General features: G+C 38.0%; 1 protein-coding gene across 1 annotated transcript; it reads right to left on the bottom strand.

The window, feature by feature from the left end:
• Nucleotides 1-10,777: 10,777 nt before the first annotated feature.
• zgc:113363 (uncharacterized protein LOC791449 homolog) lies at nucleotides 10,778-16,409 on the bottom strand. Its single transcript, XM_034120194.1, is given in 7 exon segments — nucleotides 10,778-11,219; nucleotides 11,222-11,332; nucleotides 11,335-11,394; nucleotides 13,780-14,040; nucleotides 14,948-15,097; nucleotides 15,442-15,569; nucleotides 16,298-16,409. Coding segments are annotated over 6 exon segments (792 nt in total). The 5' UTR covers nucleotide 15,569; nucleotides 16,298-16,409; the 3' UTR covers nucleotides 10,778-11,136.
• Nucleotides 16,410-16,513: the final 104 nt, after the last annotated feature.

The raw sequence follows: 16,513 nt of genomic DNA, 5'->3' as shown, positions 1-16,513 counted from the left end.
GTCTCGCAGACCCCACACAGCAACCAGGAAACAACACCAGTAACCCAGCTCACACTGTCCGCTCCTCACAGCAGCGAGCCCCGCAACGTCCCGCCAACACGGCACCCAGACCCCACGCAGCATTCTCATCTGTTTGTCATTACTGGTGTCATTTTCTGGTTGCTAACAAACGCCATTGTAACACATAATCACTGATGCTCCGCTGTAACGGTGGTGGACTCATCAGAGCAGAGTGGGCGAGCTGACCAATCAGAGCACAGTGGGCTCACGGGGAGGGGGGGGGCAGGAGCTCCAACAAGCCGTTTAGGACAGAGAGTGAATACACATACTATACAGAGATGCTGTATGAGAAATCAATGTGAGTTTGGAAAATTGCACAATGTACATCTATTCTAGTAGACCTCAACAATGGAATTATGATCAGTAGAAATGGCCATGCCATGGGACCTTTAAGATCATTTTTTGACCTTTCCTAAAATATTTTTCTCTAAATGGCTCGGCCATACAAATGTTTTTATATTAGTAAATCTTTCCTTTCTATGTCTTAACATTGTCTATTTTCTATGTTGCAAACGGCATTAACTCGCTCCTCCTGCCCAAAATATGGAGTTTCTTCCCAAATGTATTTTTCCTGTAAATATGAATTTGTACATAAACACATAAATCTATAATCACTGTGCTGGAAAACAAACACTGAGAAGAATCTGATCCGTTCATTATTGATCTGTGTTTGCCTCTATGTGTGTGCTTTCTGTTGGAGACTCAGAGGAAATTAAAGGACTATGATGACATTTCTTTAAAAAAAAAATAGTTCACATCCCTCCTGATATTTTTCCACATCTTCATTTGTTTTTGATTTCCTTCTTTACAAGTTTCAGAGAGATCGAAGTCATTGTTATGCAGAGTTAATTCGTTTAAGTTTGAATTTGAGCACATTATGGCACTTTTGGCATTCTTCATCGTACCGTACAGAGGATAAAATAATCATAAACAAATACAAAAAATAAATATTGTACATCTGGCTAGGCTGTTCCAGTTTGGCCGCAAGAATTCAGTCATTTTAATATAAAACAAATATAAACCAACATGGCTGTCAGTCGTTAGATTCATCCAAAAAGGGATTTCTGTGTTTTTTATTGATGTTGTTTTTCTGATTTATGACATTTATTTGAAAAAACATCCAGTTTATTGTTTGTATGCGTCGCCTGTAGTCTTAATGTGATCTCAATGTTTCATTTAGCGTCATGTTTTTTTTAATACATTGCATTTTTTATATATAAATAAAGTCATTTAAGAAAAATGCATTTTGTATTTGATGTGTTTTGTCTCGTCACAAACGGCTGCACTCCATCGTTTTCTTTAATAAACTAAAAAAGGTCAAAGTAAACCAATTTGAAAAAGAACTAGAAAATGCATTTCCTGCTGAAAATGCGTGTGAATCATGGACTGTATATTTAAAGGTGTGAATGCTGTAAGCTGCGCACATCTGTTGCTGAATTTGGCTGAAAATGGAGAAAAAGTGTCAGAGCATATTCTATAGGCACTCCGTCTGAGGACCAGATGTGCAGTGAATGAGTCAAAGTTAGCGCAATATTATTTAATAAATTGCTAAGCTAGCTAACTAGAATACATTTTCACTAACTCCAAACGTCAGCATTAGCCAGCCTTTTTTTATTTTCTTCATCGGCATGTTACAGACTGTCACATTATCATCTCTTACATTGTCATCCTTACTGATAAACAAGGCATTATATTTTAAGTTCAACATATAAATAATAAATTAACTTGCCTTCGCGTTACGTTAGCATCACTGACTGGCACATGCAACAAAAAGTAGTAAGAAGTTTGTTAAGCATGGATGCGCAGTCTTCCTTCTCTGCGTTATGGAGATCAAGCAAAGCTTCACTCATCCTTTTGTCTTCAGCCTTCATCTGGCAGATCTATTTAAGGAACAGGATGGGTTATACTGTATGAAAACAAAACAACGTAATGAGGCTTCTCTTTTAACTTAATGTGAACTGTGAACTTCTAAGTGCAGAACATGTCCTGAGAAATCCTCTTTGGCTTTGTAGGACAGTACCACAAAGTTACCTCTGGGACTTTACGTAACGACACCCTCTGTCCTCGGAGACAAAGAAAAAACTTCCAACAAAACCCCACTGTTAATGGGGGGGAAATGGAAGAAACCTCTGGGAGAGCCACAGAGGAAGGATCCCTCTCCCACGACGGACACGCAATAGATGTCGTCTGTAAATGAAAAAGATAATACATTAACAATTTGGGTAGAAGATAGAAGAAGATAGAAGAAGATGGAAGAAGATGAAGATCGATCCAGGCGGATGTCAACAATCCTCCTGCTGTCATCAAAGAAGTCCATCCACGACTCAATGCTTTATTTATAGAGAATATTTATAGAAATAAGGTTTCTTTAGCTGAAAGTAGGCTGAATTATACACATTTACGAATTGACAAAAACATGAATAAAAAAAAGTTGATGTTTTAAAATCTAATATCATGTTTTTTTTAAATATGTTTTTTAAAATTAAGTTACAAAGATATTCATTAAAATACAAAATTACATTTGTGTTAAGTACCTAATCTATTGAATTATTATATTTACAATAAATGCAGTCTTTGCCCTACACAATTTATATATTCAAATATGTGTTTATCTTTATTGTTAATTAAAATTCTAAAATAATTTTTTATATATTTTTTATGTCTATATATTTTTTCTTTATCTGATTTGATGTTAATTTATAATTTATAATTTTTTTGTTTTTATTTTATGTTTATTTGTACTTATATTTAACTGTATGGCTTTTTGCTGTCGTCCATCAGAGGGCAGTGTGTCTCTGTAATATTTGCTGCTCAACCCTGTCTCCTAGAAATTACGTTCCCACAAAACTAAACTGCATTCTCAAATACGTTTCGCAAGAAACGTATTTCCTTCCACGTTACGTTTGTTATGAACATATCTTAAATACGTTTATTTTCTACATATCTTCTAGAAACCTATTTTCTCCCACATGACGTTTGTTATGAACGTATCTCAAATACGTTTGCTTTCTACCTATATTTGCCATTTATTTTCTAGCTTATAATAATGATAATAGTAATTTATTAATATCATTTTAGAGCAAACTTATTTTCGCGCTGACTGGCGGCTGACTTTTCAGTTGACCAAATCCGTTATTATGCTGGTTAATGGTTAATAATCACAATATTGTTTGTAGTCGTTTCATACAGCATTCTCAATTACGTTTAACAAGAAACGTATTTTGTCCCACGTTACGTTTGTTCTATCTTAAATACGTTTGCTTTCTACCTATCTTTGACATTTATTTTCTAGCTTATAATAATGATAATAGTAATTTATTAATATCATTTTAGAGCACACATTTGAAATCGACGATCGGGCTTGATATCCTATGGTTAAATTAAAATCAGTAGGCGAGGCTGTAATTTCGCCAGCTGCGAGGCAGAAAATAATAGTTTTTAACATGCCAAAAAGCTGCTGTGTCGTTTATTGCCACCTCAAACATTAAAACAAATCCAGAGTTACGTGTTTCTGTACTTCCTCTAAGAAGAAAGGACAGTATACAACAGAAGAGCTCTGTGGCTTCAGGCTGATCGCCGTTCAAATGACAGCTGGTTTCCCCAAAAGTGAGCAGGGCTGTAAAGTGACGTAGGAAAGATCATCAGCTCGCTGATTGGATGTTTTAGCCGCAATGCACGTCGGGGATATGGTGTTAATGCGATATGAAATCCGAAAAAAGAATCAGAGTTTAGGATGGCCGAAGACACTACACTACCCATAATCCCCAGCTATCGTTTGGGACTACAGTCCTGTTGACAAACCCCGTTGATTAATCTTCAAGCTCTGGGATTGGATTGTTGGGAGTGGCAGTGCGCCAAGGTTACGCCGAGCGCCAAACAGCTCTTTGAAATGGAACGAAACCACGGCAGACTTTCCAAAACTGGACTCGAACGCCCCCCCAGAACTACAAATGCTGGCTATTGTGTTTCGCAACATGTTCTATAGCGTCTCTACTGGGAATTGTAGTTTTAAAAGACGTTTTCGTTTTTCCCAAAATTAGAAGTTGACAGTATTAAACTGTGTACAGCCCTGGAGGTTTAGGGGATAGGAAACAAATTGGTGTGTACAAATGTAAAACATGTAATTAATAAATGGGTGAAAATCGCTTGTGTCCATAATGGGAAGCATTAATATATACCCACATGCCAGCTCATTGTTACTTTGGAATTCTACTCCACTAACAATTCAGAGGTTAACCTGGTATTTTTACTCCACTACATTTATTTTAGTTACTTTGCAGATTCTGATTAATGATGTGAAATATAAACAACCCTTAAAGCAGACTTTAGTTACACCTGAGTACAATTCAGGGAAGGTGATTGTCAAGTGCCAACAATCAGGAGAGATATTAGTTGGTGCTTGAGAAGACTAAACATTTATCCGCAGATCTCTATAAAGTATATTCATTACTCGTTATTCTCTACTAATAGTTAATTAAAAACTGTATATAATAGCTATTTTGCAACATCCCTTTCAAGATTTTCTAAGGTTTTTGACATATCAATACACCACGATGTTGAAGTTATGCAATTAATGAAAAACTTGGGTCACAGGTTCCTCAACAGTGCATTACAAGACATCTATCAATATGTGTGTATTCCTCCACCATTAAACTCAAATTCTGCACATGTCTTATACTATCTACATACATAAGAGTATAATTAATATATATATAATATCAGTTAAAATAAGTGCTTCAACACAGTTAACATTGCAGGAAAGCAATATATTAGACGCTAAGTACTTTGTCAGGCTTAATATTTATCTGTAGATAGATACCCCCAAAGCTTTTTTCTTATTTGAAGAAAACCTAAAGTATTCTTTAATGTGTTAATAAAGGTTAATTAGTTTGTCTGTTTTTGCACATCCTCATATAATATCTTTGTACATCAGGCACTAAACTGTTTTATTGTAGAGATCACTTACAGTATCTTCTTGATTTTTTATATTCTATATTTCTATCATTGACCTTCTACTTTCCCCCTATGAAAGTATGTACTCTTAATATTTTATTCATCAAATAACATTATTCAACAAAAATAACATTATTCAACAAAATGATTAAATAACGTGCTTTAACCACTAGGCGGTGCACACAAGGTACACACAGTATACTATAATAACTTTGTATTATTAGTGTAGGATACTTATGTATGTATAACATCTGAAGATGTGTAGTTTTATTCATGTTTTTACATAATTGTACAGGATATTGCTATATTATTTCTCATGTTTACTTCTACACATTAATATCTGATTTGTAAAACATCACAGACAGAAAGGTATATCCGTCATTTAATTGGTAAGCTATTGAAATTGTGATTCCATAGATGTGTCTCCCATCACCCAAATCCCCTGACTATTCTCTCAACTCAGTATTTACATTCTTATATTCAAAGAAAATCAGTAATATCTTTAAAAACTACAAGTCCTTTTCTATCAGCTGTGCACCGTTATGGTGTAAATATAAACCTATCTACCAATTGGATCAAATATAAAAGTCAGCCTAGTATTAGTATTGATACTGCAAGGAGACGTATTTGTGAAAGAAATGTAAGATGTTGTTTAATTGTTGCTATATTTATGATCCACGACACGTATTCAGTTTCGGCGGCAGTTCTTCCAGAACTTCAGTCCAGAAGTCTTCTCATCAGGGCTCTATAATAAAGAACTATGGGCAGATGTGGTAATATTTAATGTAGCCGAACCGTTGTATTACAATGCCGTTATGTGATTACTTTCAAAGAGAAAAGCAAGAACACTCAGAATAAAGTATTATTATTATTTTTTTTAATGTTTTCGGATTTCACATCGCAATAAACACCATATCCCAACGTGCATTGCCGGCTTAAAACATCCAATCAGCGAGCTGAGGATCTTTCCTACGTCTGTTTCCGGTATTGTTCTGTAATGAGAGTTCACATTTATGCTACATTGAAGGGTGGAATTGACTACACATCTTCAGAAACATAATTTGCTTCAGATATATACTGTAACTCATAGCAATATGTAACCATTAAGAAAAGCCAACTGCATTAAAAACCCAGTTAACAACCACAAGGTAAAGTATTTTTCCTTCAGTATGAAGATGTAATTCCAATGTAGACACACCTGGGGTCGCTGTTCAGTCTGTTACGCTGAGCCATGCATTGTCTGGAACGTAAAAGGGACGAAGAAGACAAAGTGAAGTGACGTACTTCCGGTTCAATGTGAAAACATTCCCAGTTAAACCATAGATATATATAAAAACATATTGTTTATATATATCTATGAGTTAAACAACATAAACAAATCGCTTAATAAAAAGATAACACACTGGCATGTAATTTACGTTTGGATTAAATAGAATGGTTTTGAATAATAGATGAGAGTAAAATCTACGTCACAGCCCCACCCACTTTTGGGGAAACCAACGCTGTCATTTGAACGGCGATCAAGCCTGAAGCCACAGAGCTCTTCTGCTGTCCTTAGAGGAAGTTTGAGGTGTTTGAGGTGCAATAAACGACACAGCAGCTTTTTGGCATGTTAAAACTCTGCCTCGCAGCTGGCGAAATTACAGCCTCGCCTACTGATTTTAATTTAACCATAGGATATCAAGCCCGATCGTCGATTTCAAATGTGTGCTCTAAAATGATATTAATAAATTACTATTATCATTATTATAAGCTAGAAAAGAAATGTCAAAGATAGGTAGAAAGCAAACGTATTTAAGATATGTTCAGAACAAACGTAACGTGGGACAAAATTAAACGTAATTGAGAATGCTGTATGAAACGACTACAAACAATATTGTGATTATTAACCATTAACCAGCATAATAACGGATTTGGTCAACTGAAAAGTCAGCCGCCAGCCAGCGCGAAAATAAGTTTGCTCTAAATGATATTAATAAATGACTATTATCATTTTATAAGCTAGAAAAGAAATGGCAAATATAGGTAGAAAGCAAACGTATTTAAGATACGTTCATAACAAACGTCATGTGAGAGAAAATAGGTTTCTAGAAGATATGTAGAAAATAAACGTATTTAAGATATGTTCAGAACAAACGTAACGTGGGACAAAATTAAACGTAATTGAGAATGCTGTATGAACGACTACAAACAATATTGTGATTATTAACCATTAACCAGCATAATAACGGATTGGTCAACTGAAAAGTCATCCGCCAGCCAGCGCGAAAATAAGTTTGCTCTAAATGATATTAATAAATGACTATTATCATTATTATAAGCTAGAAAAGAAATGGCAAATATAGGTAGAAAGCAAACGTATTTAAGATACGTTCATAACAAACGTCATGTGAGAGAAAATAGGTTTCTAGAAGATATGTAGAAAATAAACGTATTTAAGATATGTTCATAACAACGTAACGTGGAAGGAAATACGTTTCTTGCAAAACGTATTTGAGAATGCAGTTTAGTTTTGTGGGAACGTAATTTCTAGGAGACAGGGTTGTGCTGCTACACTCGAGTTGTCAATTATTATTTTATTATCATCCATTTGACCACCAGGTGGCATTAACTGATCAATATCAGTGTTTGTTCATTACTGAAATCAGTTTTGAGTCTAAGTAACTGAAAAACATGTGAATCATTAAACAAATATATATATGTTTTTTCAAGGGTTAAGTAAAGCTTTAATGTGCTTAAAATATTTACCAATTCATATATTTTGATAGATTTGTAATTGACATAATGCACCGATTTACATCCTCAAGTTCTTTATTTATCATATGCATCACAATACATAGAAACAGAATATATATCTCAGGCTCTTTCCAACATCGCTTAATAAATATGAATATAAATGAAAAATGGTGTAAGTTAAAAGCAAAATAAGTATCAGTAAATCTGTAAATTAACAGTTTGTGCATATTAATAGTATAATATAAGTAAGTAAAGCATTCTGACTCCTAAACAAAAACTGATATTGATGATATATTCTCAAACTGTATACAGTAATAAAAAACATTTGAAGTACTGAGAGCCCGACTCACGTGTTGATTAAAAAAAGTGAAATGTTTCTGTGGAAAAATATCAAACTGATGTGTTTTCATTCCAAAGTCAGCATGTGGCGTGTGTGTGTGTGGGTGTGTGTTGGTGTGGTGTGTGTTTGTGTGTGTATGTGGTGTGTGTGTTTGTCTCTCTTTCATCTTGATGTTGGTCGTCCCGGGCGTCAGAGGTCGGGTGGCGTTGTCATCCCAGTGATTTCCCTGTTTCCTGTTTGGACGTCCTGGCATGTCCGCTTATCAACAACACCCACTTCCTGTCCCGCCCCCCTCCTGAGCTGTCGATCACAGCAGGGAAACTCAGGCAGGGAGCCTGCAGAGAAAACAGCTAAATGTAAGACTTCTTTTATAGTATTAAATGATATATATAAGTACAAAGAACCCTCACTCATACAAGAGTCACAATGAATTAAAAAAGCATCCACCTGCTGTTTAAAACAAGGCACCAACTGACCTTTGAGGCCTCCAAACCACTTCATCATTTAACAGAGAGGCTTAATAAGTAAGGAATTTGGCTTCCCAATGTATAAGCCTAAAACAAAAACATAGTTAGCATACTTAATATTTGTTAGCTACAGTAAAGTGCTTGCGAAACGTCATGCCTGTTACAAAAGTGTTGTTCTGTGTCCGGTGATCTTTAATTAATGCTAATTGAGCTGCTGCTGGCCACGCCCCTCTGAGAAGATGATTGGTTTAAAAAAACACAATGGTGCTGTAGGAATGAGTTTCAGGGTGAGAGAGAGAGAATCTTGTTCCTGCAACTTTCTTATATCTCATAATGCAGAGGGGACACATTTTTTATGTATAAAAGACATGAATAAGTTGGGCATTATCGGTGACCTTTTAACCCTTGTTGAGTTTACAAACAGCAACTGAAATATCCTAGTGGCGACACCTCTGGCGATAAGACGTAATTGCAGGTCGGAATTTTGTTTATACAGTTCCCGGAGATCCTAACAGTGAGAGGGATTATTGTTTTTCGAGGGAATATCGCCACAAGACTGCCATTTTGCATCCAATCCATCACGTATGTGTTTGGTATTGGTCCTGATTGTAACAGGTCATATAATCCTCCTGTTTTATTCATTTATATGAAGTATTATGATTATGAAGTTTTCACAATGTTTTGATCAAGAAAACTATTTTCAACTTTTTTGTCTGAATAACTGAACATGTCTTCTTTTAAAAATGCAGTTTCACGTCAGGACATCAGACCTCTTGACGCTGAGACCGACAGACAGGTAGACCTAGAGATCTGTGAATAATCAGGAACTAATACAAAAAAAAAATTCAGATCTCAAGAATCTTTTTATCCAGATCTTGTAACAACCTGGAAGATGAACACCAGACAAGAACCAGACACTGACATATGATATTAATAAATACAATCTGATTCATGTCAGTGAAAGATGGTTACAGCTGATGGAAATGAATGTTAACTGCTGCTCTGTTTGCAGGAAAGTACCCCCCCCCCTTCCTCTCTGCAGACAGGAAACACTGCTCCCTGTGGCACACATGTTGATCCATCTGTCCATCTGTTTGTCCACCAAAGAGACAGAAATCTGAACGAAGAGCAGGAATATCACAGAGCACATTTCCCAAAGTTCCTCTGTAGAAATACATACCACGTTTAAAGCCAGAGATTATGTCATTTGTAAGAGCTAACCTCCTGCGCAAGAAGAAAGTACCAGCATTGAAAGATGCAGCATTTAAGGGGCCTTAATATGCAAATGTTCAGGTTCATATCAGTATGTAGTGTCTCTACTGGGACATGTCTCCATGCTTTAATGTTCAAAAAAGCTCTTATATTTTTTTCATACTGCCTGTGCTGCAGCACCTCTTTTCACCCTCTGTCTGAAACCAGAGCCCAGTCTGCTCAGATTGGTTAGCTGGCCGGCTCTGTTGTGATTGGTCAACGCGCTTAGAGATGTCCCGCCCTTAGTCTGTCACAATGTGTGGAAGCCTACCAATTAAGGCGCAAGTGGTACAATAGGCGCTTTCACACCGGAGTACTTTTCCCCGCACTTTTCCCTTTTAGTTCCGATAGTTCCTGGGATTTTGCGTTCACACCAAAAAGAGAACTTAGTTCATGAGAACTTTTCCCCCCTTTTCAGTCCCTGCTAGAGAGGTGGGTACTTTCCTGGGGAGAAAAAGTTCCAATTTCTGATTGGCTGGCGGATTGCAAACCATGCCCCGTAAAACTGGGAAAGGTTTTTGTGAAGCCGCCATTGTATTAGCTGGCATTAGCATTATTAGCATTAAGCCCCGCGCACCAACGGAGAGAGACTAACTTATGGCACCACAAAAAAACATGGGAGCAGGGTGGAGGTGATGAGGAGGTGTCGGCGTTCTGGCGATTTACTCTCGGAGTCCCCAACACGGGGACTTCCGGCCGGGGACTTCGGGTGGCAGTATACGCCGTGAAGTTGTTTGCGGCCTGCCAGTAAACCCAAAGCAGAAGAAGAAGCAGTGACGTCAGCGGCTTCATTTGCATAATCTTCCCTCAGGGGACTTATTCCGGTGTGAACGCAATTCGCTCTTTAGTTCCATGGGGGCACTAAGTGCTGGGAACTAAGTGCTGGGAACGAAGTACGGCAAAGTACTTGGTGTGAAAGCGGCTTATAGTGATTTCGTTTTGAGGTAAAACATTCTAGTACAAACACTCGTTGCTAATGAGTAACTTTTAATAGGAGTAAACGGGGCCTGCGTCCAACACTTCATCCATTCCTCTTTATATTTCCATTGTCTCAAGGTCTCAGAAAAACATTGGGCGTCAATGTTCATAGTGGCCAAACTGTGGAATTGCTCCTTGCCATGGGGCCCGAGAACTTTTTCACATTGACTCACAAGAGACGTCTGTAAATCGCCGTTTCATTTTTTTTAGATCATCAATTTCCCAGCACGATCCCTTTTAAAGCTCTTATTTCAGTCATGTGCCCTTTATCGTCTGGGATTTTGGCTGTTTTTTTCCGTGACAAGGCAACTGTCAATGACATCATCTTGTAGTCTTCTCTGATTGGCTGTTCTACGAGGGGAAGCAGATGGAGCAGCATTCCAGGCAGATCTCCAGGCAGTCAGTGGATCCGCAGCAATCCTCCATTATCCCACGTCAACGGCGGCCTGACAGGCGTCCTCCACGCAGGCAGCAGCAGCACCAATCGCAACGTCGGCAGCAGCAGCTGTCTCGTCTCCGCCCCCTCCACAGGCCAGACACTCCCCAGCGCCGAACACATGGAGAGCATCTCACAGAACAGACAGGCCAGCAGGCAGTGAGCACAGCAGTCTTGTGGGACGGGAATTAAAAGAAATGAATAATATACTCAACCTAGTGTTTAAAGGTCCCCTATTATACTGTGTTTCATCAATATATTATAGGTCTCAATATTATACAGAACCTGTCTCTGATTGGGCTGAAACACCAAACAGATCATTGCAGCATTACCCATAATCCCCTCTGTTTCAGCCCTGTTTCCAAAGTGCTGATTCTCTGTCTGTTACTTTAGATGAAAAATAAGGAGCTCCTCCCCACGCCCCTCTGAGAGAGATTTGGTTAAAAAGAAAACAATGGTGCTCTAGGAGGAGATTCAGGTGATAAGGTGTGGGGGGGGTTACCTTGGGTGGTGATTGGCTAATGGTTACACAAGACAAGACATCGTTATGACATCATAAAGTGGCCAAAATCTGATCAGCTCATTTTCAGACAGGTTTTTCTCTTTACCAGAGGGGACACATGGTGATGTAGAAGAGACATGAAGAAGAGGGGACACATGTTGATGTAGAAGAGACATGAAGAAGAGGGGACAACATGTTGATTGTAGAAAGAGACATGAAAGAAGAGGGGGACACATGTTGATGTAGAAGAGACATGAAGAAGAGGGGACACATGTTGATGTAGAAGGAGACATGAAGAAGAGGGGACACATGTTGATGTAGAAGAGACATGAAGAAGAGGGGACACATGTTAATGTAGAAGAGGACATGGAGAAGAGGAATTTTGCATAATAGGTGACCTTTAAGATCAGTATCACAACTCTAAATTTACAACATTAACTTTTAATATTAGCAATATTTCTCTCAAAATATCAAAATGTCTCTATCTGTATTATGTGTTTTTTTTACATATATATTTTTTTCTTGACACAACATGTTTTTTTTACGTTTGCCAATATTTCAACATCATCTTTAATTATAATGGCATATAAGAGGTGTTAAAATGTGTCATTATCGATATATGAGACTGTATATAGTTTTTTAAGGTGTTTTCACAATTTGTTGATTGACAAACTAAGTGAAATCTTTTCGATTTGATTCTCGAATCATCATTCATTCTTGAAAATATATATGTTTGTTATAAATATTACAAGTCTTTCATTGTTTGCTAAAATGACCAAATTACATTTAATTATGTAACCCTAATTTCTGCAATTTCATGATTGAAATATTTGGTCTATTTCTTGTCTGGAAAAAAAAAGCAAACATTTAAAGTCCCTGTTTCTTTAGTACCTGATATTCTCTTTGTGTTTCTTTCCTTAGCTGCAGTAGAGGGAAGGCAGTATACACATTTAGTCTACAGTAAGTGTTGCATTAAAGAAACGAATCTGAATTGTAATACCAACGATTTATATTTTATGATGTTGATTTTTTCTGACTGTAACTGATCTGCTGACTGCAGAGGGTCGAGGTGGGTGTTAGTTGGTAGGAACCAGACCAACTGATGCTGGGACGTGTTATCAGTGTGTGTGTGTGTGTGTGTGTGTGTGTGTGTGTGTGTGTGTGTGTGTGTGTGTGTGTGTGTGTGTGTGTGTGTGTGTGTGTGTGTGTGTGTGTGTGTGTGTGTGTGTGTGTGTGTGTGTGTGTGTGTGTGTGTGTGTGTGTGTTGTGTGTGTGTGTGTGTGTGTGTGTGCCGCAGAGATAAGCAGAAGGTGTTGGGCTGATAAAACAGTGAGATGGGAGTTTGTTCAGTTTTCTGCTTCGTGTCCGACTGAAATACTCAACGTCTGTTTGTTTAAACTTCTTGGTAAACAAGACAAAACAATAACATTTTCAGATTCAGACAAACAACCTTCATACCGAATGAAATCAACCTTTATGCTGACAACATACTTTTGTATTTACACAACTTTTAAGCCGTCTATAATTATTTGTAATGTCTAGTCCAATGTCTGTATTACAAATATATATGTTTTTGTATAAAGGGTTTGTTTTGAGCAAAGAGAACAAAACACTGCAATGGTTACAGCAGAATGTAAGTAGAAAGAGACACATTTGCTGAGCAAAAGTTGAATAAGAGTAGAAGAAATCAGCAGTCATTAGTAAAGGCTCAGCATCAATAATTGTGCAGATTTAAAGAGACCCCATCATGCTTTCAAGGTTATCCCTGTGTTGTGTAATATAGGTTTTGTGCATGTAAATGGTCTGCAAAGGCTAAAATCCCAAACTTCCCTCCAGAGGGAGTTTCTCATACTGACATCACTATGTACTGTAACACTCGCGCTCCTATTGGCTAGTTCTCCAACACATCTCTAAGTGGTTGACCAATCACAACAGAGCCGACCAGCCAACCAATCAGAGCAGACTGGGCTCTGGTTCCAGACAGAGGGTGAAACATAAAAATGTTGAACATTAAAGCGTTTAAAACCCAGACAGGAACAGACAGGTCATCACTCACCTTCTCCGGCGACCTCTTTAATTTGGGCGGCGTCCGTCTTCACCGATGTGTGGCTTTTCGTGGAGGAGAGCCGTTTCTCATCGGTGCTTTGTCGATGAGGATGATGATTGTTTTGTCGATGATGATGAGGATGAGGGATGCTGCAGCTGAGTCTGTTACAGGTAGACGACCGAGAGGGAGGAAGATGAGGTGGAGGAGAGGAGAAGGATGAAGATGGAGGAGTACAGACAGGAGGAGGAGATATGGAGCAGACGTCCACACCTGAGAGGCGAAGGGGGGAAATCAGACGTGTCACATTCAGGTAAAAAACAACCAGTATTACGGCATTATCTAAATATATTTAATAAAACAGACAAGTCAAATCAAGCAATCTGATTGGTTCTTAGCCGTGATATAATGAGCCTATATCACGGGTAGAATTGTAGTTACTTTTCACAACAAGTCAGTATCCCTCCGTGTCTGAGAAAAGTTACAACCGTTACAACTGTTACATTACGTCCGTTACGAAACTAACTAACTAGCACAGCTTAAGATGGAAACATGTAAGGGATAATGTGCAGCAAGGACTTATTGACCGTTGTTAAGGACGCTCACATCTGCAGAAAGAAGTCCGGTCGATTTAACTGTATACAGTTGGGCAGTTCCGCTTCGCGTCGGGCCGAACCACGCCCCTTAGCTGTGATATAATGACCATATACCACGGCCGGTCGTGAGATATTGCTTAAACAGTACATGCATTGTTGCTTTGGATCTTTTCATCTATGTATCAACATAATCCATCTTTTTGGAAGTTTGCACATTTTAAGTGTTTTTTTGATTGATTTTCTTGTTTGAATTTGCCCCACCTCTTGTGGACCAATCAAATCAATGCACATTGCTCTCAGAAAACCAGGCGAGGGCAAGCCGGCTGAGCCATTTTGGTCTGAAAATAACCCCTTTCAGTGTCAGAAATGTAACAACATTTCCCTTCTGAGATTAGCAAAGGGCTTTCACGTTAAGGGACAGTGAATAACTTGTTTACCAAAATGCTGTAAAAAACGGAATAGTCAATGTCAAACCTGAGGTGACATCTAGGTTGTTTAAGTGTTTTCAAAAGGGTTCTTAGAAAATAAAGAATACAAAAAGAATCAAATGCAAGTTACATAACCTCCACTACCCCAATAGCTACCTTTCTGTTTTCTGATTGAAGAGGCGAGCTGTGAGGGCAGCAGGCGAGCGATGTCATTGGTGGATGAGCTGTCCGTCACAGATTCATCACCGCTGTCACCTTCCTCCGACCTATCAGAGAGCGGGTGAGGGGCCTCAGCAGGAAGAGGATCTAAAACATCAGAAACAAGCCGCCATCTTTTAATCTGCACGTAATGAAGGAAGTAAGGAGACAAATCCTCTGATGTCATCACTTGGTTTCATTACATTACGTTACATGTTACTTGTTAGACTCTTTTATCCAAAGCGACTTACACGCTCAATACTGTGGGCAATCCCCACAGGAGCAATTTGGGGTGAAGTGTCTCAGGGACACAACAACATGCTGACTGCAGTGGGGTTTGAACCTGTACTCCCCTGATCCGACACCAACGCACTATTCCACTGCGCCACACGCCTCCTTTCATAAATCAGCTCATCGAACTGTAACTGAAAGGTTTTGTTATTTATTTCCACCTGTGTTGTGATGCGGGAGCGTCCCATTGGCTGTCGGCTGGCTCGATATGCATTCTGATTGGACTGCGTTCTTATTGGCTCCGCCCTCTGTGATGTCAGAGCCACGGCGGTGTGATGTCACTTCCATCCTGTCAAGTAATGACATCATTAAGTAAATAAAAGATATATAATTAATCACATTTTAATAATGTAATGAATTGACAACAAGGATTATACAAGCATGTTGATATTAATTATAGTTATTATAATAATATTGATAATGATAGAGTTGACCGTACTTAATAATGATAGTATTTTTGATAAGGGTGATGGGGTTAATGTTGGGCTGAGCGTTAACCCTAGCCTTAACATGAAACACAACTCAAAATGATACAAACCGAAAAAAGGAAAATGCAAAACATTTAAAGAATTGTTAAAATATTAACTATATTACATTTAAAATAGATTTTAAAATACTAATGGATACAGTCAATACAAATAAAACACTGCATACATCTTTACATTTCATCTCGATCATAAGTATAGAAATACTTTTACTGCAATCATTTAATCGGATGACTAAACCTAAAGCCTTTTAAATTGGTAATGTATGACATATTTATTTGTCTCAAATAGTTTCCCAGTTCACATTTGTTCTGTCTTTCTATTAGTTGTTCAGTATGTAGAAAATATTGTTTGGAATATGCAAATAAAGATTGTGATGAGAATAAAACATAAACATGTATTAATCCAGAGGGAAATAATTATGCAGCAGAGAGAGTGTCGAGTTGGAAAGTGTGAGGATGAAACAAAACTCGTTCATCCAAACATTTAAACAAACAAACAAACAAAAAAACTAAAACTAGAAGTTTCTCACCTGTAGCCTCTGAGCTCCTTTCCTTCTTTGTTTGTTTGTTCCTTTGTTTGTTTGTTTGTTTTTCAGTTGCTTTCTTTCTTACTCCACTCTGCGTTGCTCTTCAAACGGTCTGCTGCCGAGTTCAGTTGTGACCGCCTCCTCCTTTACATAGCAGTAACACACACACACACACACACACAACACACACACACACACACACACACACACACACACACA

Source organism: Trematomus bernacchii, unplaced genomic scaffold, assembly GCF_902827165.1.
Source record: "Trematomus bernacchii unplaced genomic scaffold, fTreBer1.1, whole genome shotgun sequence".
NCBI classification, from domain to species: domain Eukaryota; kingdom Metazoa; phylum Chordata; class Actinopteri; order Perciformes; family Nototheniidae; genus Trematomus; species Trematomus bernacchii.
Note: the sequence above shows the minus strand (reverse complement) of the source record. Positions and strands in the feature narration are given on the sequence as shown.